This window comes from Panthera onca, chromosome B3, assembly GCF_046562875.1.
Source record: "Panthera onca isolate mPanOnc1 chromosome B3, mPanOnc1 haplotype 2, whole genome shotgun sequence".
NCBI lineage: Eukaryota > Metazoa > Chordata > Mammalia > Carnivora > Felidae > Panthera > Panthera onca.
The window spans coordinates 80869669-80894321 of NC_138344.1; the positions used below are offsets into that span (position 1 = coordinate 80869669).

At 37.6% G+C, this 24653-nt stretch overlaps 1 protein-coding gene across 8 annotated transcripts in view; it reads right to left on the reverse strand.

Moving 5' to 3' along the window:
- Positions 1 to 2678: 2678 nt before the first annotated feature.
- Positions 2679 to 24653, reverse strand: part of HEATR5A (HEAT repeat containing 5A) — a 118333-nt gene continuing 96358 nt past the window's right edge. For 5 of the 8 annotated variants that reach the window (XM_060619439.3, XM_060619435.3, XM_060619436.3 and 2 more), the window contains 7 exons: positions 22401 to 22528; positions 20944 to 21091; positions 19506 to 19778; positions 17757 to 17981; positions 13057 to 13211; positions 4470 to 4683; positions 2679 to 4149 (listed from right to left, as the gene is read on the reverse strand). In XM_060619439.3, coding sequence (XP_060475422.2) covers positions 3842 to 4149; positions 4470 to 4683; positions 13057 to 13211; positions 17757 to 17981; positions 19506 to 19778; positions 20944 to 21091; positions 22401 to 22528 — 1451 coding nt within the window. In that variant the 3' untranslated portion in view covers positions 2679 to 3841. Of the gene's footprint in view, positions 4150 to 4469; positions 4684 to 13056; positions 13212 to 17756; positions 17982 to 19505; positions 19779 to 20943; positions 21092 to 22400; positions 22529 to 24653 lie in introns of those variants that run through there. The other 3 variants (XM_060619438.3, XM_060619442.3, XM_060619441.3) reach the window with 2 other exon arrangements.

Sequence of the window (24653 nt, forward strand, 5' to 3'; positions counted from 1 at the left end):
CTTAGTATTTCTGGGGGAGCATAGGTTCACAGTGCTTTTATTAAATCCAAGTTAGTTAACAGAGTGTAGTAATGGTTTCAGGAGTAGAATTTAATGATTCATCACTTATATTTAACACCCAGTGCTCATCCCAAGTGTCCTCCTTAAGGCCTATCGCCTAACCCCCACCCACAACCCCTCCAGGAACCCTCAGTTTATTCTTGTATTTAAGAGCCTCTTATGGTTTGCCTCCCTCTCTGTATTTATCTTACTTTTCCTTCCCTTCCCCTATGGTCATCAATTTTGTTTCTTTAATTCCACATGTGAAATCATATTTGTCTTTCTAGTAGTGACTTATTTCACTTAGCATGATACATTCTAGTTCCATCCACCTTTTTGCAAATGGCAAGATTTCATCCTTTTTGATCACAAATAATATTCCATTGTGTGTGTGTGTGTGTATATACACACACCACATCTTCTTTATCCATTTGTCAATGGACATTTGGGCTCTTTCCATAATTTGGCTATTGTTGAAAGTGCTGCTATAAACATTGGGGTGCATGTGCCCCTTTGAATCAGCATTTTTGTATTCTTTGGATAAATACCTAGTAGTGCAATTCCTGGGTTGTAAGGTAGCTCTGTTTTTGATTTTTTGAGGAACCTCCATACCTTTCTCCAGAGTGGCTACAGTAGTCTGCATTCCCACCAGTAGTGTAAAAGGGTTCCCTTTTTTGTGCATCTTTGCCAACATCTGTTGTTTCCTGTGGTGTTAATTTTAGCCCTTCTGCCAGGTGTGAGGCGGTATTTCAACGTGGTTTTGATTTGTATTTGTATTTCCCTGATGATGAGTGACGTTGAGCAGTCCATTCATGTTTTGCCCATTTCTTCACTGGATTGTTTTGTGAGTGTTGAGTTTGCTAAGTTCTTTATAGATTTTGGATACTAGCCCTTTATCCGATAGATCACTTGTGAATATCTTCTCCTATTCAGTTGGTTGCCTTTTAGTTTTGTTGATTGTTTTCTTTGCTGTGCAGAAGATTTTTTATCTTGATGAGGTCCTAATAGTTCATTTTTGCTTTTGTTTCCCTTGCCTCTGGCATCGTATGTGGAAAGTAGTTGCTATGGCCAAAGTCAGAGAGGTTGTTGCCTGTTTTATCCTGTAGAATTTTGATGGCTTCCTGCCTTACATTTAGGTCTTTCATCCATTTTGAGTTTATTTTTGTAAATGGTATAAGAAAGTAGTCCAGGCTCATTCTTCTGCATATCATTGCCCAGTTTTCCCAGCACATTTGCTGAAGAGACTGTCTTTATTCCATTGGATATTCTTTCCTTCTTTGGTCAAAGATTAGTTGGCCATACATTTGTGGGTCCATTACTGGGTTCTCTATTCTGTTCCATTGATCTGAGTGTCTGTTCTTGTGCCAGTACCATACTGTCTTGATGATTACAGCTTTGTAGTATAGCTTTAAGTCCAGAATTGTGATACCTCCAGCTTTGGTTTTCTTTTCTTTTTTTTTTTAAACATTTATTTATTATTGAGAGACACAGAGAGACAAAGAATGAGCATAGGAGGAGCAGAGAGAGAGGGAGACACAGAATCGGAAGCAGGCTCCAGCCTCTGAACTGTCAGCACAGAGCCCGACGCGGGTCTTGAACTCACGAGCAGTGAGATCATGACCTGAGCCGAAGTCAGATGCTCAACCAACTGCACCACCCAGGCACCCCTGGTTTTCTTTTTCAACATTACTTTGGCTATTCTGCATCTTTTGTGGTTCCATACAAAATTTAGAATTGTTTGTTCTAGCTCTATGAAGAATGGTGGTGTTATTTTGATAGGTACTGCTAGGAAATCTTAATGTTTAAGAACAAACTAAATGGGATGCCAGGGTGGCTCAGTTGATTAACCATCCCACTTTGGCTCAGGTCATGATGTCACAGTTTCTGAGTCTGAGCTCTGCATCAGGCTCTGTGCTCTGCTTAAGACCCTGTCTCCCTCTCTCTCTGCCCCTTCCTCACTCATGCTCTCTTTCTCTAAATAAGTAAACATTAAAAAAAAAAAAAAAGAACTAAATGAAACAGACAAAAGAACTCAAAAATCATATTAGTGAGTTGTATCCTGAGAACAACCCAGTCTAGCATTTGCCTTGACAAAGAAGTAGATTTCTGAGCTGAAATCCATCTTGTATCAGTACAGTTCAACAGTGATTAAGTATCTACTTGATGCCACAAAGGCAATTACAAAACACAATTCCTCCCTTGAGAAGGTGGTCTAAAAGGGAGATATTAAAATGCAGTGCGATGTTCCATGCACAGAAGAACATGTAAAATATTACAGGAACACAGGCGAGGAAGCCGTTAAATCTGCTTGGTGTAAGAGGGGGGTAAGAAGTGTTAAGGATAGTTAACAAGGGGAAGTGGCATTTAAACCAAGCCTAGAAGGAATGGGAATCTGCCAGATACAACAGAGAGAAGGGCATTCAGGTGAAGGAAAGAGTAAGTGTATACTCAAATTTGCACAATTAGGAAGATAGAGAATCCAAACCATTGCTAAGAATGCTTCAAAGAAAGGGCTCCTCTAATAAAAATATCAAGTTTCAGAGAAGGTATATTATTTGCTCCAGAGAATTGATTTTCTGGAATCTGTGAGATGAATCAGTCATCTTTTGTAGGCAAAATAATCTCAAATACAAGAATGATAAAGAAAATTAGCTTTATTTATGTAAATTAAAAAACTGATTGTAGTGTTAGATTTTGTCAAGTGTTTTCATTCTGAACAATTTACAAGAGTATTTATATACAAACATAATAAAATAGAGTACATCACATTGTTCTTTCTTGACTCAAAGTATTTTTTCTCAATTCTGAACATGCCCCTATCACTCCAGTTTGTAACTTTTAACAGGGAAATGCTATGTTGTGACATAGTGCTTGATTCATACATATAACACTGAAGTGGAAGGAGAGTCAATGATCATCAAGAGTTAAAAAATATTTTTTCAACCAATATGACTCTATCATTAGGTTTTTTTTCTATATTAAAATATGTTTCATAAAAAAACATACTTGCATTTGTTGATGATCTAAATTTGTTGTTTTACATAAACCCATAGTTGACCTAAATATAGATGTGAATCTATATTAAACTCATTGATATGAATGTCTGTCATAAATGAAAATGAACAAAATTGTCAGGAAGAGAGGCAACAGAAAATCCTCTGAGAAATTAAGTGGAGATGCCTCCTATTAAGTAAAATTTCCATTTCTTGAACCCAATATAAGCCAAACCAAAAGGTGATGAAAAGCCATGATATTTATAGACACCAGATCTTAAGTTACACTGTAGGGCTGTAGTTAACTTGTACTACTACATATTGTATAATTCTAAACCAAGTTTCCTAAATAGTTTTCCAATCATTTATGTTGTTTGAGAAATTCAAGAAAGTTTAATATAATTACTGAATAAGGCAGAATTTTCAATCAGCAATTGGGATACACTATAAATGCAGATAATTTATACTAGAGTCTAATCTGTATCTGTCAAAATATTAAGTATACCATAATGTGTATGGACTGTCAGAAGAAAACCAACTCATTTTTAAAGCAGTGGGCTGTTTAGTACGTTCAATTTTTTAGCACTTTCTTGAAATTCCTGGTGAGAGCTCTGTGGTTTTACTAAACTGAAAAACAAAAAACCCACAAAAAATGTTAAGTTTGACATTACTTTGAAAAGTCACAGCTATTTAAGACAATCAACCAGACCTCCAAGTGCACTTGTGTCTAAAATGTCACTTTTGTCCCCAAAGAGAAGTAATCAACTATTTTATTAAGGTGTTTACTATTAAAACAAAAAAAAAAAAAATCAGAGGAAATTGGTCTTTAATTGGATGCTTGCATTCTTTCCAGGGTTCTTGGTATGTTTAGATGTTGGTATCTTGACTTTGACACTTTCCTGATTGCCCTTGATAGCAGCCTCAAGGCGGGCTTTCAGGGCTGGAGAAGAAGCCATTACATTTTTAAAAACTGAAGAATACTGAGGCCCAATCTGCATGAGATGTTGCAAAGCAAAGTCATGTAAACTTTTCATTATGGAAGTTGCTGATCCCAGAGTATTATCATCCAAAAGGAAGGAAATGAGGATGGGCAGAAGACAGGCCACCAGCTGAGAACCTGGCAAGTAAATAAATGATATAAGTTCTGGGTTGAAGGGTGTAAATGTTTGTTATACAAAGTTGTAAACTCACTTGATCTGTTGATCTGTATACGTTTTTCCCCACTGAAGGGGGAAGAAAAATCCTTCTAATCTCTCAAATTAACACTCAATAATATCAATACTGGGTCAATAATATCAATACTGGGAATTAACCACTGACCTTTAATGTGGAAAAATAATGTTAAGTGACCAACGGAATGTTTTACATTTAAAATAACATTAAGTTTCTGATTTGGGACAGGTTTTTATTTAGTATGAATTTAGTGATGACACTTACGGTGCTGTTCTTCAGCAATGGCTACAAGTGCTTCCAAGACCTTTATGCCTTCTTGAAAGATCTGAAGCTCAGTAGTGTCTTCTGGCTTTCTCTGGTCTATTTCTTGCAATTTTTCCACAATTGAGGATACTAAAGAGTAAATATATGGGTAGGAAACAGCTGGATTTGGATATTGGAAAATAGAAAGTAGGAGCTGATAGGTCTTGATTTGTACCTAATCAGGGAAGAGACAAAAATAATATAAACTGTAAATATAAATTTACGTTTATATTAACATGCAGATTGTAATGTAATTTTTATAAAAAGAATTAAAAACTGTGAATTAAAAACTTTTTTAGATAAATCTCTTAAAAAAGGCGTTTAAATTTCTTGTTAAGTTTATGTATTTATTTTGAGAGGCGAAAGAGCCCATGCAGATGAGTGGGGGAGAGGCAGAGAGGGAGGGAGAGAGAATCCCAAGCAGGCCCTGTGCTGTCAGTGCAGAGCCTGAGTCGAAATCAGGCACTCCCATTGAAATTTCTTTTTTTTTTAAATTATTTTTTTAATGTTGGTTTATTTTTGAGAGAGAGACAGAGTGTGAGTGGGGGAGGAGTAGAGCGAGAGGGAGACACAAAATCCAAAGCAGGCTCTAGGCTCTGAGCTGTCAGCACAGAGCCTGACACGGGGCTCGAACTCACGAACCGCGAGATGATGACCTGAGCCGAAGTTGGATGCTCACCGACTGAGCCACCCAGTTGCCCCAAAATTTATTTCTTAATTTATCTTTAATTTTGGAAGTCCAAGTGCTAACAGGTATTATAAGTGGGACAACAGGCCCAAAACGGAGTCACCTGGGAGAAGTCCCATGTCACCAAACCAAGACTCAGTGCCTAACTTAATTATAGTTTCAACCTCCCCCAGTATTGGAATCTTAAACCAGTCAATCCATAATTACCTGGTCAGCACTAGTGAAGTAAACTGCCTGACAGACCCCGGATATCGCCCTCACCCAAGGAAGGTGGCTTTGCCTAAAACAATCCACTCTTTGCTATTAACTTCCTCATCCCTCCCCATTCTGTCTAGAAATCTTTGATTTTGTCCAGCTCTTCAAAGCTCTTTTCAATTTGGATTCATTTCATGAATCGTTGAATAAAGCCAGTAAGATCTTTAAAATTTACTCAACTGAGGGGCACCTGGGTGGCTCAGTTAACCATCCGACTTTGGCTCAGGTCATCATCTCACAGTTTGTGGGTTCGAGCCCCACACTGGGCTCTCTGTTCTCTGTGTGGTGCCCGCTTCGCATCCTCTGTCCCCCTCTTTTTCTGTACCTCCCCTGCTCATGCTCTCTCCCAAAAATAAATAAACATTTGAAAAAATTTACTGAGTTGAATTTTGTTTCTTGACAGATTTGGGGCAATGTGGTGCCAAGGAAACTTCTGAAGGTTTCAGGGACAAGGAGAAACACAGGTTGGACTGGTGGTTCAGTCTGCAGTCACCATTTGTTGGGGTCTTCTGGTTCCGCTCCTTCCCCAGCCCTCATTTCCACACTGGGAATTGCTGGTGGTGCACGCAAGGGCTTCTACTGGCCAGTCCGCAGTAACATCAGTTTTGTTACTCCTGGTGTGTTAATGTGCACATGAAGTAAAGGCTACTGCAGATGGAAATCTAGGAAGCCAAAAAACTGCAAAATTGGTAGGCACAGGTGGAGTACATAAAAGTTGTCAGAGTGTTTGCTACATGACTCTAAGACTCCTGTGTAGGATAAACTGATCATGGAGTGGGTTAGACAGACACAGGTTACCCACCAACCTCAAGAAAATTTCTTTGCAGCAAAGTACACTGTAAAACACCACACAATCCCCAACTCAGCAGTACATCCTTCATAGGTATTAGTTTGGCTCCGAGAGACCAAAAGACTTCAAAGAAATGGGATCCTTAAATTCCAAAAAGTTAAGCACTGCACCTTCTGGCACACCTGCTTATGTCTAACAACTATTGTCTCTGTAGCCATAAAGACCTACAAAAATGGCAAAATCTTACCAAAGGCAACCTAGAATTACAATGGCCATTATGGAGAAAGTGCCAATTAGACAAGGTCATTTATGTAAGACGTGCACTTAAAAGCTTGGAGCCTGCTTCAGATTCTGTCTCTCTCTGTCTCTCTGCTCCTCCCCAACTCGCTCTCTCTCTCTCTCAAAAATAAACATTAAAAATATTAAATAAATAATAAAAATAAAAATCTTTTTGGTAACTTGAAACCTTAAAAATTATACTGAGATAAGTTGAAAGAGATATCACTGAATATCTAGATCATTTCCAAATAAAATAAAAAACTGAAACAATTACTAAACATAGTTTCATCTATTTTTGGCTTATTACAAAGAAACTTAAGATAGGTGGGTCTATTAATAAACATGTTTGGTTCCCAGGGCACCTGAGCGGCTCAGTCGGTTAAGCATCTGACTCTTGGTTTTGACTCGGGTCATGATCTCATGGTTTGTGGGTTTGAGCCCTGCACTGGGCTCTGCACTGGCAGCACGGAGCCTGCTTGAGATTCTCTCCCTCTCCCTATCCCTCTGCTTCTTCCCTGCTTGTGCTCTCTCTCTCAAAATGAGAAAATAAACATTTAAAAAAAATCCAAATGTTTGGTTCTCCATGGAAAAATTTACTATGAGGAAGAGTATCTTTTGAGAAATTACAAAATGTATTCATAAATTTGTCAATCTGAAGAATGTTGGTGTAACAGTTCATAGTTATTCACTTAGTTTTCCATTAAAAATTAAGGTTTCCGAGGGTTAAAAATTTTAATATATGTAATTAAACTACTAGAAATAATTGTCAGCAAGCCCTCTATAGACCCCAATAGTTAAGACCAGAAATAGACAAGATTGCTTAACTCATATGCTAACTGAAACCCATTGTTCTTATTTCTTTTAGTATTTTCTTGATGCATTGATGAGAGACATTTTGCAATGATCTCAACACGACTGCCAGGCCAGAAAAGCCCTGATAGCAACTGCATGCCTAGAAGACCACATTTCAGTCCCTTCCCTGCCCACGATCATATGCTGAACATATACCAACCCCCACCCATGATCCTGTGCTGCCTGCCCTCCTGCATGTATCTCCCCATTCTTCCCCTATAAAACTCCAGGTGTCCGTTTTGTTGGCAGAGAGGTAGTTGTTAAGGCTTGAGCCACCTCCCCTGGCTGCCAGCACCCAAAATAAAGTTCTGCCTTTCTCTTTTCCAAACCGTTGTCTCTTGAGTGATTGGCTTCTCTTGCAACTAGTTTATCTGAGTTTGGGAACAGTGTTGGCAAACCCAGACAGGAGCTATGCTTTCAATGTGTCCAACTGCCTTGGGACTCCCAGGAATGGAGCAGTTTGCTGAGGCAGCTCACAGGGCTTACCCATTTGTTTCCTGAGTTAGTGGCTGTGATGCATCAATCAATAATAGAATCATCTTTGTATACTAGGAAAGTAGGATGTGGGTTTTCAGTAAAAGAAACCATGAGAAATGCAGATGCAATTTTGTTGAGGGAAGAGAAAGTAATTCTGTCCTAAAGTGAGGCTGGTGATTTCAGAATGGGAAAGAGGAAAATCAGAGAATAAAATCCAAAGGTACAAAATAAAGTTGTAGAAAATTTGTGATAAGGGATCTTGGGAAAGGAATTTTATGCATGGTCAAGCTGCCTAAGATTGGAATAAATTTGTTTAAATAAAAAAAGGAAATGAGCTTTAATATTAAAAATACACTGGTACAAAATTAGAATTTGGTTTTCTCTCTATTAAAAGGACACAGTTTTCTTGGATTACTGGTCTGCTCTTGATAAGAGATTATAAAGGTTTTTCTTTGGCTTTTAAAATAATCTGCCTAGAAAACAAAGATTCTTTATCAAAATAATTCCGTGTTTCATATTTTCTTTATCAAGTCTTTGATTCCTTTTTTTTGAAAAAATTTTTTTAACATTTATTTATTTTTGAGACAGAGAGAGACAGAGCATGAATGGGGGAGGGTCAGAGAGAGAGGAAGACACAGAATCTGAAACAGGCTTCACGCTCTGAGCCATCAGCACAGAGCCTGACGCGGGGCTTGAACTCACGAACCTCGAGATCATGACCTGAGCCGACGTCAGATGCTTAACCGACTGAGCCACCCAGGCGCCCCATCAAGTGTTTGATTCCTTAAGAAAACAATCTTTCCTAGTAAAAGAACTAAGTTTTTGTTTTTTTTGTTTTTTTAAGACAAGTATGTAACTTTCTGTATTGCCTGTGAAATCTTTAACTGTCTTTCTGGTTAAATGGATAACCAAGTAATGTTTCCCAGTGACCTATAGTCCTACTATTTGACCAAATATTTTAAAACCTTTTGATATTATTAGTAAACTTCTCCAAAATCTAATTCTAAATGAAATCTTTTTTTTTTTTATTTTTATTTTTTTAACGTTTATTTATTTTTGAGACAGAGAGAGACAGAGCATGAACGGGGGAGGGGCAGAGAGAGAGGGAGACACAGAACCGGAAGCAGGCTCTAGGCTCTGAGCCATCAGCCCAGAGCCCGACGCGGGGCTCGAACTCACGGACAGTGAGATCGTGACCCGAGCTGAAGTCGGACGCTTAACCGACTGAGCCACCCAGGCGCCCCTAAATGAAATCTTTTGATTTGGAACCAACTCCGGGATTTTTCATATGGCTCCTAGAAAATCACAAAAGAAGTGTTCTTGCTCCTTATAAAAACAAAGCTGTTAAACTGATTAGGCTATTTGATATTAAATTATGTGGGAAGCATTCTCAAAAGGAAATAATACTAAGTCTTCTTTATGTTGTATTTATGTAGGTATAGGTTATAAATGTTACAGAAAAAATGAAACTCCTGGAAATCTGACATGTCCTAATATTATGTTATTAGTCATAATTCCCATTATTACCTTAAAATATTGTGTGTCATAACCAATTTGCATGTCAGCTGCATTATAATGAACTGTCATCAGAGCTTTAACCATGGACATTTTTAAGTCTTCTATCATGTACAATTACTGTTTTACTCGATGCTTTTGCAAATGTGGGACTCATGGAAAAGACCCTACCAACAACTGATGCCAATGCAGAGTACAAGATGTTGAACTTTGGGTGTGTATTTCACAACTTAAGACGGTTCCTATGGACATCTGGTCCTGTGCAAATACTGGAGACCTTGAAATCAAATTGACTAGGAAGAGAAGTAGCAGACATCAAGGTAGATTGCTTCCATTCAAGATGTCAGATCAAGACTTCTCACTATAACTAAACATGAAATTCTCTCTTATCTTCCTTTACTTTGGTACTAGTCTGGGGAAAGATAATGCCATCATCTGTACCTCCCAGGCCATTCTTAATAAACTACAATAGATCTCCTTAGAAGTTACTTACTGAGTCTGACTTTATGGCCAGAACATCCACTGCCTTGTTTTTACTCTTCTCTGATTATCACTATACTCGCCCAATTAGACACAAATGCCTATGCAAACTTTATACCCATGTTCTTATGATTACCTAAATCACATCTGCCCCCAATTATGAAAAGATCTCACCAACAGTACTCATCTGTGCAAGGCATTTAGAACAACTCTTTATTTCAAACTAGATTTATGGAAAACCTAAGTGACCCCTGGCTTATACAGAAAATGCAATAATCCCTGCAAATGAAACCATTAATAGTGCCACCTTGGTGAGAGTGGTTTATGCTCCCAATATGATTTATCTTGGTCTGTGGTGGTTATCATTCTCCTTGGGCCTGCAAATGTCTAGATGGCTGGCAATACCTAGGAAATGTCTCTTAGGCTATATGATTATTTATAAGCAAGCTGAGACACCTCACTGCTCAACTCCCCGGAATTTACAACGTTGAGTTAGACCTACAAGGAGGCAGTAATAATTCAGAAGAAGGTCGTTCTTGATAATAGGATAGCCCTTTATTATTTTTTAGCTGAACAAGGTATCTGTGTTGTGGTCAATACCACTTGCTGTACCATGACTATGCTTCTGGGGAAGTTGAAACTCAGCTACATAAGATTTGTGAACAAGCCACACAACTTAAGAAACTGACTCCTGCAATGGGGTCTTCTTTGATTTAATGAATTTTAATTGGTTTGGGTCTTGGGGACTGTGGCTGCAAAGTGCACTCCAGACGCTGGGAAATATCCTGCTGATAGTAATCATTATAATAATCTCCCTGGGTGGGGCGCCTGGGTGGCTCAGTCGGTTAAGCGTCCGACTTCAGCTCAGGTCACGATCTCACGGTCCGTGAGTTCGAGCCCCGAGTCGGGCTCTGGGCTGATGGCTCAGAGCCTGGAGCATGCTTCCGATTCTGTGTCTCCCTCTCTCTCTGCCCCTCCCCCGTTCATGCTCTGTCTCTCTCTGTCTCAAAAATAAATAAACGTTAAAAAAAAAAAAATTAAGAAAAAAATAAATAAAAATAAAAAAATAAATAATCTCCCTGGGGGCTCATGGGTGGCTCAACTGGTTAAGTGTCTGACTCTTGATTTTGACTCAGGTCATGATGTCATGATCTGTGAGATTAAGCCCCACGTCAGGCTCTGTGCTGACAGCATGGAGCCTGCTTGGAATTCTCTCTCTCTCTCTCTCTCTCTCTCTCTCTCTCTCTCTCTGTGTCTCTCTCTCTCCTTCTCTTTTTTGCCCCTCCTCAGCTCGCACTCTCTCTCTCCCCCAATAAATAAACATAAAAAAAAAAAAAAAATCTTCCTGGTCCTGTTTTTCCTCAAAGGTTTTAAATGCATGCTCATAGCTGCTAACCACCATGCAAATGATGTGCAAAATATCGGAAAAGGAACACAAAGAATGACCAAGTTAAAAAATGTGAACCTGAAGTTGTGACTTGTGAATACCACACAGAGGATCAGCAAACCCTGCAAGAACTTCAGTGGTAGCTGGGAGGGCTGCTAATGCTTTCAACTTGGATCCCGTCTCTCAGTTAAGTCGAGAGTATGATCAAAAGGGGGAAGATTGTTAAAAAAAAGGAGACAACAGGCCCAAAATGGAGTCACTTGTGCTAAAGCTCATGTGACCAAACCAAGACTTAATACTTAACTTAGTTACAGTCAATCTGGAATTACCTGGTCAGCACTAGTGAGGTAATCTGCTTGACAGACCCCTGCTGTCTCCCAAAGGAAGGTGACTTTGCCTGAAACAATCCATACTTTGCTAGTAACTTCCTTGTCCTAACTGCCTCCTGTCTGTAAGTCTTTCATTTTGTATGGCTCTTCAGAGCTCTTTTGTATCTGCCAAATGGGATGCTGCCCAATTTATGAAATGTTGAATAAAACAATAAAGATCTTTACTATTTCTTCAGTTGAATTTTGTTTTTTTAACACAGGCATTCAAATTTGCATGCTAACAAGGGCTATGACAGTTTGGAGTGAGAAAAGAGGCATATGGGTTACACAGTATAGCATAACTATGAGTGGCTAACTTTTTTTTTTCTTCTCTACTTCCCATTTTCCTTCTCATATGCCCCTCTGTGATATAAGAAAAAAACAGAACCAAACACAGACACAAATGTGACAACTATTTTGGGGATTTCAGAAAACGTTCTAGGTAAAAATCACATATATCTAAATGTTCAAATGGCATGATCTTAAAGTTTTAAGGAACCATGTCTGGACCATATTAACTTTGTGTCATCACACAGCGGAACCACCCTTTGAGACTGCAACATAAAGCTCCTATGAAGCTGAGAGCAACAAATAGGACAGAAGAAAAGATGACTATACATTGGGGTACCTGGGTGCCTCAGTTGGGTAAATGACTGACTTTGGCTCAGGTTGGGATCTCATAGTCTGTGACTTTGAGCCCCATGTTGGGCTCTGTGCTGGCAGCTCGGAGTCTGAAGTCAGATTCTGTGTCTCCCTCTCTCTCTGCCCCTCCCCCCACTCATGCTCTGTTTCTCTCTCAAAAATGAATAAACATTAAAAAAATTTTATAAAAAAAAAGATGACTATACATCAAGTATGTAAATCATACTTTACCCAATTCGCTATGACAGTATTTGAATGATTATTTTTTCCTGAGAGAAAATTTGGTTCTTGTATTTCAGGAGTCAATGAATTTGTGCCACGAACTCATTTTACAGTGCATAAAGGAATAGGAAGTTAATGTAGCAAATGAAGTGGTCATAAAAGAATGAGATTAACTTGAGCGTACTGCTTTGGGGAGGGTCTCATACTTCATATAAAGAATACTTCATGTTCTTGAAGGTATGTGAAGTCTTTCTTTTTTAGGAAATACACTATAATAAGCTACAAAGTATCTTACTTTGTAAGATGTCCCTTATAATTTCTAAAGATATATCAACTTTAAGATGCCTCTATTTCAAATTAATTTTTAAAAAAAAACATTTCCTTTATCTTTCTCCAACTACACTGTATCCTTGGGGCCAAATAATAAGACCATTATTATTTGGCTTTGTCACCCCAAGAATAAGGAATTACTCCACACCTACAAATAAAAAAAATTAGCCTGGTACTTCTTGTTGGAGCCAACAAAATCACAAAGTTCTGCAAAAGCCTAAATATATTCCTATTACAAACATCTTTCTACTAAAGAGACTTACCACAGGATCTTTTATCTCAAGAGTAGCCTTAAATTTCTCAATACAACGCTTCTGAAGGCATGGGATGGTAGTAACTTCTGGACTGGTAGACAAAATAAATACTGTGATAGCAGTAAGGAGACTGATTTCATCAAGTTCTTGATGTGTTCCATCTACTAAAGAGAAATGATCTATCAGAAACATCCCAACATTGACAATTGACATATTTATTGTTCTATATATCTGTGAAGATGCATCTAGTTTGACAGCCAACAATTTCTTTTCTGTACACAACAGTTACAGACAAACACTGATGGAATGATTTTAAGAATCCTGGAAAATGTCATAGGTTTCAAAATGTGCATTGTAAGTAATTCTAGAGCCAAAATTTATGAAAGTGATTATATTCTTCACAGGTAGACATCTGTAAATGTGTAGATTTACCAGGAATATACATTTATTAGTTGTGTGACCTTGGATATCTAACCCCATTTGTCGTTTTCTCACTTGTAAAATGGGAGTATTAACAGTACTTACATCTTATAAAGTTATGAGGAATTATTCAAGTAAATCATTTAGAATAGCATGTTACACATATGCTCAACATGTGTTAGCTATTATCATTTTTGTTGTGAAGCAGATGAGAAATGAATGTACAACTGATTTTTCTTGGTTAAGAATAAGGTATTCATATTTTCATAATACAAATGTCAAGTTTAACTACCTCGTGCTTTGCTATATATATATAATTTCTTAACAGTACAGAAAAACCTAAAATTATTGCATGGGCCACATTCATTTGAGGAAATTTTCTAGTAGATGTAATTTTCCTTCATTTCCCTCCATATTTACCTTCATATTCTCATTCAATAATTTTAATGAGCCTGCTGTGAAAACTCAATGTTATTTGAAAAGGAAAAGGTGTAGCAAATTCGAGTCACTAAATTGTGTAAGAATGGATTGCTACTTATGAAGAAATGATATACAGAGATAGAGATAATAGCTTTGCTAACATTCATTCAGTAGTTAAGAAACATTCACTATGTGCCAGGACTCTTTCTGGCACTGAGAATACAATTCACAGAGAAGATATACTGTGTACCAGAAAGTAAATGAAGAATTTAATTTCAGTTCATCACAAAGTCTATGAATATAAAAAATTCATTAAAAGATAAAAGAAAGCAACCCGGGAGTTGCTACATTGGGTGGTCAGAGAGAGCCTTGAGGAGATTAATATCTGAGCTAACACTTGAGAGACAGTAGCAATGCAAGCAAAATATTATGGATGACTGGGATTTATTTTATAAAAATAATTTGAGTAATATCAAGGTAAAAAAGTACATGGGTCAACACTTAAAATTATGACAGCATCATTATAAGTACTTCATATATATTAAATGTTTAATCCACACAACAGCACCATGAGGTGGGTATTCTTATTTCTCCCATTTTATGGATGAGAGCCTGAGGAACAGAAATTAGTCATTTGCCCAAGCCACACAATTAGTAAGGCAGAAGGTCTGATTCCAGAGAGCATACTGTTAATCATGATGCTATACTGCTTCCCATAGAGTTGGTACTTTCAGTCATTCATGGCAACTTGAAACTACAACAGTAGTTTCAACAGTAGTAAACTAGTCTGTTTGGTAAAAATGTCTTTTTATTTTCAGTGAGATAAAGTTCTCCTGGGTTCCTCTTCCCATTTCTTCTAAATTCCTTTATTCCCCCACCCCTGCCCAAATTCCCTTATTCTCACCCTCTTTTACCTAGAATAAACACAAGATTCCCTTAGCATCAGCCCCATGGAGAGGCCTTTGTGGTACAGAAGCAAGGCTTCCTGCTAATAGCCAGCAAGAGGCTGAAGACTCTTTCCAAGAGCCATGAGTGAATCATCTTGGAAATGGATCCTCTAGCTACAGCCCTGGCCAACATCTTAACAGTAACCTCATGAGAGAGAACCACGCCCCTATGCTGCTTCAAATTCCTGACCTATAAATTATCAGATAATAAATGTTTTAAGCCACAATTTTTGGGCAATTCCTTACACAGAAAATGGTTAACCTGTGATCATCAGTTCCTGCTTTAATTTCTCTCAGTAGATAGTCTAAATCCTCACGGTCCTAACTGCATTCTCTGATAAAAAACAAAAAAACGTATTTGTGTGTGTGTGTGTGTGTGTGTGTGTGTGTGTGTGTGTGTGTGAGATGGAAGAGGCAAGCTCATTGTTAACTCTCAACATAAAAACTTATACCTATTACTTCCTATCTATACCTCGTTTTCTTTCCTCAATTGGTAAAGGTTAATCCTTCTAAATGTGCTATGAATTTTATTTCTTCCTGCTTAGAAAGGAACATGGCTTCCTTCCCTAATATTTCTAACTCCAATCCCATCTCTACCTTCTTTTCTCCCACATATGCACAAATTCATGCTAGAGTTTCATCTTAAAAAAAAAATTCCTTGATCTTGTATTGTCCTTGTCCTTCAGCTTTCTCTTCTTGTCAAGAGAAGTCTATACTCAATCCTTCCCCTTTTCTTACCTCCCGTTTACACCATATTTATACTGTTGACCACTCTCTCACCATTAAAACTCTTTTCTCTGGCTTCTGTGACTGCATTGTCCCCTGAATCTCTTCCCATTTTGCTCCATACACTCAATTTGGGTGATTTTATCCATTCCGTAGGTTGCACTGACAACTCTCAAATGAAATACACATAGTCTAAATCATCTCTAGCTCAAATAACTTTCTCGAACTCCAGACCTCTACATATTTTGTTTCCCTGGATTATCCGATAGGTATTTCAAACTCAATTCGCTACATTCCCCTGAAAGTGTTCACTTTGGAATTTCTGTTAATGCTCAGTCAACCCACCCTTTCAATTCCTGAATCAAATTATCAGTAAATTCTGTTAATACATGCTTAACGTTTCATTTTTCATTATTCTCTTTATCCTTACTGCTGCTATCTTACCTCCAAGTATCTTGCTTTGTTTTCTATAGCTGCCACAGTGATTCTTCAGAAATGCAAATCTTAACACTTTACTCTCCTCCTTAAAACCCTTTAGGGATTCTACATGCATATTAAAATCAGCCCAAATTACAACCCATGCAAACCCTCCATAAAACTGGCCCCATGTACCCTTCAGCCTCATCTCTTTACTAATCACTATTCATCACCCTCCTCTTTTCCCATAACCCCACATTCTTTCTTTACTCTATACCTGCTGTCCCCAAACGTACCATACTATTTAGGACTACAGATAAAAATGTTGTGCCTGGAGCCCGTTTCTATGATGTCCATGTGGAAAATGCTTTCTAATCCTATAAGAAATTGCCTGAGAAGTCTCTTGGTAGATATACAGGTGTACCACTGAGATCCCCTTCATGGCGGAAGGTGCTGCCCAGCCATGGGGAGTATGGTCAGCTAGCTCCTTCAGGGTTGGCCTCAAGCTAGAGTTGCCTTGACTGAGATCACATCTTTCCTGGGATAGCCCACATCTGAGGATAAAGTACAGGCCATTTCTGTCCTATGTGAGACACTCAAATGGGCAGGCAACCTGTAGAGCTCCCAACAAATCTGCTGAGCTTTGTTGGGGGCTTGCACTGGAGTCAGACTTCTTTGCCCAATGTTGCCTTCCCCTACTCCTTTCACACCTATCTACAGATGTTGTTCCTTAATAAACCTCTTGCTTCCCAAACTCCATCTCAGCCTGAGCTTCCAGAGAACCCTACCTGTTACACTCTGCCTGATTCACTCACAGAGAGCTGATTACTCTAAGTTTTTATCAGTCTCTTTTTTACTGTACTTAGAAATGCAGTGATAATTAAGATATTACTGTTGCCTTCAAGGAGTACTTTGTGGTAGTAATCATACATGTTAATCATATGACAATTTGTAGGAACTAGACTCCACGAGACTCCCAACTTTGGGCACAAAGTAGGTGGTCAATAAATGCTGACCTCAACTGAAACTTTTATACCATATAAAATAGAGTATGGTGAATTGTGACATTTTGTAAACAGAACAAGGAAGGCAGGGACAATCTGTAATATGTCTAAGGACTTTTTACAATCACCATGATGTCATGTTGAAAATGAAAACTGCACAACAATAACATGGGTGAACCAAATTTTACAGATACTAAACATAATACTATCATTTATTGATATATGTCAGATAATAAGCAAGATGCTTTCCATGTATTATGTTACTGCTCTAACAATTTCCTGCAACACAATACCCTTATTCTGTTAATGAGAAAACTACAGCTCAGAGAAGTTGAGTAACTTGGCTAGTCAGTTAGCCAGTAAGTGGTGGAGTGAGGATATAAACCTGATTAGTTTTATTTTAGATTTACAATGTGTACTTACGCACTTTGCCAGCTAGTTATGGATCATACTGTATCTGTAAATTAATTATTACATTTGAAGGTCTCTCACTATTAACTTAATATACAAGAGGCCAGTCATTTAACAGCATTAAAGAGTAAAGATACTAAAATGAGAATACAGATGTTTTTGCTTATACGTATTCTCTGAACACATTATACAGTGAATATGTGGTCTCCTCTAGGTGAGAATGCCAAACACCATCAGTTAAACAGCTTATTCTCAAAAAAAAAAAACCACAAAAAAAACCAAAAAAAAACCCAAAACCAAAAAACACATTCCACTTGCTTTTTTAAAGCAAACTGAACAACTACTTCCAAATAGCCTTAATTACCTGGATCCCAACAGTCAAGTACTGTGGTTAAAGCGCTACGGAGAAGATCAGTCCAAGCAGTGTGACTCTTTTCTGCTCTGGCCATGGGAGAGGACACTATTCCTTTCAGAGCCTGTAGGGAAGCTGCAACAGTTGAAGATACCTGGCCCCCAGGTAACTTCACAGCAGTTTCTCTGAGGACCCCAATTGTAAGGTACAATATAGTAGGGAGAATTGAGATGCTTCCTGTAAGATACATTTTTAAAAACACTGTGTTTCAGTCTATATATACAGTTCCTAAAAAGAAATCATCAATGAGTAAGGCACTGTCAAAGATTTCTAGCCTTTAAGACATTTTTCATAAAGGATTAAAACTGTTAAGATAATTTAGGTAGGGTTAAGATTTTTAAGACCGGATTACATTTTGGTTGTAATTGAAAATGTTATTTAAATTGTGTCACAGTTTCATCATCTTTTGCTGTCTAACTTGGTGGTTGACAAATGGTGAATTTATTTTTATTTTTTAGTGTGATAAAATACAGATAACATAAAATTTATAATTTTAACCATTTTAAAGTGTACAATTCAGTGGCATTAAGTACATTCACAATGTTGTGCAACCACCGCTAGTATCCACCTGAATTTATTTTATATTAAACTCTTTTTTTTAAGGAATTTGTAGCAATCAACTAAGTACAAATTATTAACATTTCATGGTCACTAAAGAGTTAAACAGTTAGTTATGTTTAAAATGAGATTAAAATTAGAATGGTAAATTTTATGTTTCTAGAGGCTACTCAACAGAACTCTTATGGTGTATTTTTATCCCATATCTTCTATTAGTCACTTTTGCTGCCACTCTTGGGGCAAAGTAGTATGTGAGAATAAGGAATATAGGTTTTAATTCAAATTGAAACTAAAAATACGATGGCACATAAATTGATCAAGACATGTTTAAGCAAAAAAAAAATGCTTACCAATTAAGAAATCTATTAAGTACTAAGTATGTATTATGTACTAAATTTCCTGAAGGATACAGTATTTCATTGGAAGCAAAACATATTTGTTTGTATATAAGTTTTTCTTTATACGTAATAACCAATTATATATAATGTCTCTATATGATACATAAAACCTATCTACATACAGAAGCAACATTGTACATACACATATACACGTATGAAAATGCAAAACTCATTACGAGCTGGAGTTTTTAAGGAAGCATTTACAGGTGACATAGGCCTGGAAATGAACTTCAAAGGAAGGCAAATTATAAAAAAGGGGAGAAGGGATGGGCCTCTTCAGATCATGGACAATAGCACAACGGCAATGAGCATGAAGGAATCAGGAAGAGACAATGATTCAGCAGAGCCCTATGGAGCCTTAAATGCTACATTAAAAGTATGGACTTGATTTTGAACTGATGACAAATTTCTGTCATCGAGACAGGAAAATCTGTTATGTATTTTTTACCAAAAAAAAAAAGCCTAAGAGCTAATCGTTGCCACTCACAGGTTAAAAATATTGTCAACCAAAGAAGAGCATTACCTGTCTAAAGTCCATGCTATCTCTATATTTACCTTCACCCTTTTAGTAAAACAAATTATGAGAATGCATTGTTAATCTTAGAGGATTAAAAACATTACCAACCAAACCTTTGGGTCGGCATTTGTTTAATGAGAAAAGGACTGGCGACCATTATCTCCTTTATTTATTAATACCATTTCTCTCCTTCCAGGTCAAAAAAAGCAATCACATCCCACAGCATACCTTCAGGAGAGCACACTGCAGGGAGTTCCGAGAGGATAACTAATGCCGCTGACACCAGTCTGCTTCCATCTTCTGACAGCACCTGTGGCTTGGTAGCTTTTACTCCTGGGCTACCTGTTAATTTAGGATTTAATTCTGGAAGCTGTCTAACTAGAATGCATACACACAATTCCAGGGTTGCAAAAACCAAAGATTTCCCAGGCACAAGTCCTCCTGTGTCCTTTCCCTCTCCAAACTCTGGCAGGGTTTCCTTTTCAGCAGCCCCATCATCAACTAAAACACAGAAAAAACAAGTGTTGAATAATCACTCTGTGTTTGCTTTGCTTTGGGTTGATGGCAATTTCATTTCTGCTGTAGGTAAAACATTTAAATGGCTAAAGTCTTGGGTGTTAAAGACTGAAAGAGAAGGTTACAGAGGTAAAAGGAGTTGTCTTTATTATGGCTTCTTACTGCAGAGGATCAAAAAAATTCTGTGTAACCCTCTCAGCCTTAAAACATTGTCTGGTTAACACCTTGCTGTTAAGAATGTGAACCTGACAGGTCCAGGTCCAGCCCAGTGCCGACCAGCCCAGGACTGCCTGACTCTGGGGCTCCTTCTGAATGACAGAATAAGTCCTTGTGTTTTAAATCCACTCTTAGATTGAGTTTCCTGTTTCATGTAGTCAAATGTAATATTAAATGATAAACTCATCAATACCAAATTAGACTTATAAACAAACAATTTAATTACTTTGCAAAAAGTCAGTCATTAAAAAATTGTCAGTAGTTACGGGGCACCTGGCTGGCTCAAGAGGAAGAACAAGTGACTCTTGATCTTGGGGTCGTGAGTTTGAGCCCCAATGCTGGGTGTAGACATTACTTAAATAAGTAACTTAAAAAAAAAAAAATTGTCACGGGCACCAGGGTGGCTTAGTCGGTTAAGCATATGACTTGATTTTGGCTCAGGTCATGACCTCACGGTTCTTGAGACAGAGCCCCATGTCAGGTGCTGCACTAACAGTGCAGAGCCTGCTTGGGATTCTTTCTCTCTTTCTCTCTCTCTCTCTCTCTTTCTCTCTCTCTCTCTCTACCTCCTCTGCTCATGCTCTCACACACTCTCTCTTTCAAAGAAATAAACATTAAAAAAAATTGTCAGTAGTTCTTCTGTGTACATTGGTAAACACAGCTAAAGTAAGTACTTAATGTAAGGGATATTTTCTCCCCTTCCAGTATTTTGTTAAAATTCTCATTTTCCCCAGAAATAGTGGTTTGGCTACTGACAATACCCAAGCTAACATGTAGAGGTGAATGAAAGGACATAAAGTTATACCTAGAGAGGTTTTACTTGTACTACACACAACATATTATCAGAACAACACAGACTTAAGAAGACTTTAAGACATAATGCTGATTTGATTATAGTAATATGGTTAATCTGGCATTATGGGTTAACATTCACCTTCTGCACTTCGTCTTTTCTCCTTGACATGTTCTTGAGCTGCACAGATAATCTGTCTTACCACTTCAAGTGAAGCCAACTGAATAGAAGGTGATTCTCGGGTCAAAATTACTCGATGTAGTACATTCAACAACTCGATGCCCAAGTCCTATCACAGAAAACATTTAGGGGAAACTGTAGTGGAAATCACATACTTACTTTTTTAAAAATACCAATGTTAAATGCCATGAAAAAATTGAAAAAGAGAATATAACAAATTGTTCACAAAGAATAAAGGTGTAGGTACAATAAAGTTAAGTAATACTTGTTCTACTTTAAACCAACTCCAGATTGGTTTTTGTCCAATCTTGCAGGACATGGCACTATGACAAAAGATCATTTTTACACAGGTCCTAAAGTGGGAACATGGAAAGGGAAACTTTCAAAACAAGATGAGAAATGTGACTAAAAGAATTCAAGCACTGCCATCTAGATTTCCAGACCGATACTGAGATTTTCTAGTAATAGCAACAAAGAATGATGGAGAAGGATGACATTAAAAGTGATAAGTTAATAAGCATACAATGGACATCTTTCTAAAGAATAAAATACACTGGACAAATATTCTCTCATTTTCCACTTTTCTCTTCTAGTGCTTACTCTGTTGGCTTTCTTTCATCTTTGAAAATAACAGAGTAAATCTGTCATTATTATACTTGTTTTAACATACAGAATAAGCAAGAACAAAAAGTTCAGAATTTATTTAAGTACAATCCAAGTCAGGTAGGAAGCTGATTAATAATATAAACCTAATAAACAACAGTGTTAATAGGTTAACTTACAGTCTACATAGAAAAATAATAGTTGCTCTTGGGAAGTAAGTTAAAGGAAATGCCATACTTTTACAGTGGTCCTATTATCATGCTCACAACTGGGTCAGATATTAGTGTCTGACTCCACCTACAGGCTATCCAGTAGTCTCTTTAACAACCAGGAAGGAGAACTCAGGCAATGGGAATATTCTGTAACAGACGTAACTACATGAACCAAGTAGATTCTCTCTTGGGGAAAGGGAATAGAAGATACAGATGTATATAAAGAACAGGGTGCACCAAAGCAGAAAAATACAAAGAGGGAACGCCACACGGAGCTAGTGGCTACTATACTGGCCATTAGAACACAGCTTCTTCTCATCATGATCGCTTAAGTTCAACTGAAGAGCTGCTATAATGAGTGATTAACTGGTGGCAGCAGAAATCAGCACAGAAGAAGCAGGGACAGAAAGTGACGTCAGAGGCATGACTGCTCCTGGCTCAGTACAGTCACTGACAGTATTCCAGTTCTGAGACCTAGTTGGACAGAAGTTTAGTTTTCTTTTTACTTCTCTGTGTTCATTTTCTGTTTGCTGTGGTAACCTGAACATGTTTGATTCCTGTTCCTTGAAATCTACAGAAGCCTAACAAAAAACAAGAAATCACCTGATCACTGCCAATTTTAGATCTGGGCCAAGGAACATCTAGAAGAGCCTGTAATGCATGTAAGCAAGCAGTAATGCTTTCCATGGTTGCATCCGAGCGTAAGGAACACAGAAATTCCACACTGATTCCTGTAGAAAACCGAAAAAGAGAAGGAGGCTTCTTTGAGATCCTTAGTTTATGAAGTTAAGGAACTCATTTTATATTTTGATAAGATATATAAATAAGCTTAGCAGAAAGGTAATATAAACAAACCACAATGAATTTAAGAGTAAGCAATTAAGGGGTGCCTATGTAGCTCAGTCAGTTAAGCATCCGACTCTTATTCTCAAGGTCATGAGTTCAAGCCCCCGGGTGGGCTCCACACTTGGCGTGAGCCGACTTTAAAAAAACAAAACAAGACAAAACAAAACAAAAAAAGACTAAACAATTAAGTGATAAAGCAAGTCTTCTTTGTTAGTTGTTTTTATCCACAGGTACATGTAGAATAATCTCAATTAGGCTTGTGTACTACTGCATAGTTGCTATGAAATAGTTCAAAGATGCAAAATTATAAAAAAATTATACTAGAGAACTTAACATGTAGTTTGTTGTGTTTTTTTTTTAAATAGGTCCACATACCAATGTGGGTCCTGAATTCATGACCCCAAGATCAAGAGTTGCATGCTCTACCAACTGAGCCAGCCAGGCACCCCAACACGCAGTTGTATAACCTTAACCTTACTAAAAGTGAGTGATTATCATGGATCACTGTATCTTTACATCTACCATTTCATTTCATTCTCATCATAGCTGACGAAGTAGGTACTATTTTTCTTTGTTAAGATTTTTAAGTAATCTCCACACCTAACATGGGCCTTGGACTCACAACCAGGATATCAAGAGTCTCATGCTCTACTGCCAGCTGGGCACCCCAGGTACTAATACTAACACTCTTTTTGATAGAGAGATGAACACACAGAGCTTAAGTTATTTAATTGGCTCAAGGTCAGTTACAATGTGGTACATGAAGAATTTGAACTGAGGTAGTCAAACTGCATAGCTTATGCTCATAGTAACTGCCCTTTTTCATTCTGAAGTTTGTTTTTAAAAAGCTCTTATCTCAAGGCAAACGGAAATAAAGTTTAATATACCCAAGGATATAGGAAATCTGATCATGTCTGGCCTGAGAAGGAATAATAATAGAAGTTTTCTGAACCATAAAGTTTATTTAATCATTTATATTTGTAACCCTTATATTTTATTTAATCAATAATTTCTTTATAGGTAATGAGCTAATGTGTTGTTTTCTAAGAACTAGGTAAAATACGAAACATTTCTTTCATTTATTCTAGAGACTCACTGTATCTTAGAAAGATTATTTCACTTTAAAAATGAAGTTCCTCAGGGTGCCTGGATGACTCAGTTGGTTAAGCGTCCCACTCTGGATTTCAGCTCAGGCCATGATCTCATAGTTCGTCGGTTCAAGCCATGAGTTGGGCTCTGTGCTGTGAGTACAGAATGTGCCTGGGATTCTCTCTCTCCCTCCCTCCCTCTCTCTTTTTGCTCCCCCCACCTCCTCACATAGGGGCTCTCTTTCTCTCAAAATAAATAAATAAACTTTACAAAAGTGAAGTTCCAGGAAAGCCAAAGAATGGATTAAACTTCATAATCTAAAAAAATCTCATTTATCTTTGACCTTAAATATTTGCTTGCACTTTTGTACCTTTGAGTATACTTGAACCTTGTAATCCTTAAGAATGCAGATAGGAGCCCACAGTGGGGACAGGTAGACTGCCTCAGTATATTGATATTTTTAATATATACAGAGAAATTTAAAAATTTTATAATTAAAAAAAAATGTTTATTTTTGAGAAAGAAAGAGAGAGAGAGAGAGAGAGAGTGAGCGAGCATGAGTGGGGTAGGGGCAGGGAGATAGGGAGACACAGAATCTGAAGCAGATTCCAGGTTCTGAGTTGTCAGCACAGAGCCTGATGTGGGGCTTGAACTCATGAACTGTGACATCATGACTGGAGCTTACAAAGTTGGATGCTTAACTGACTGAGCCACCCCGGAGCCCCCCAAAAATGTATAGATCTACATGGATCTTTTAAAAATTATGTACAAAGAACTAGGATTGTCTTATAATTTCTATCATTCATTCAACATGATGCTGAAGCCAGCCTGTAAATGGGATTCTAGACTTAATGACATCTGCAATTTTGTAAAATGTATATAAGTTCACTCATTTATATCAAGGTTATCGCTAACACCTAA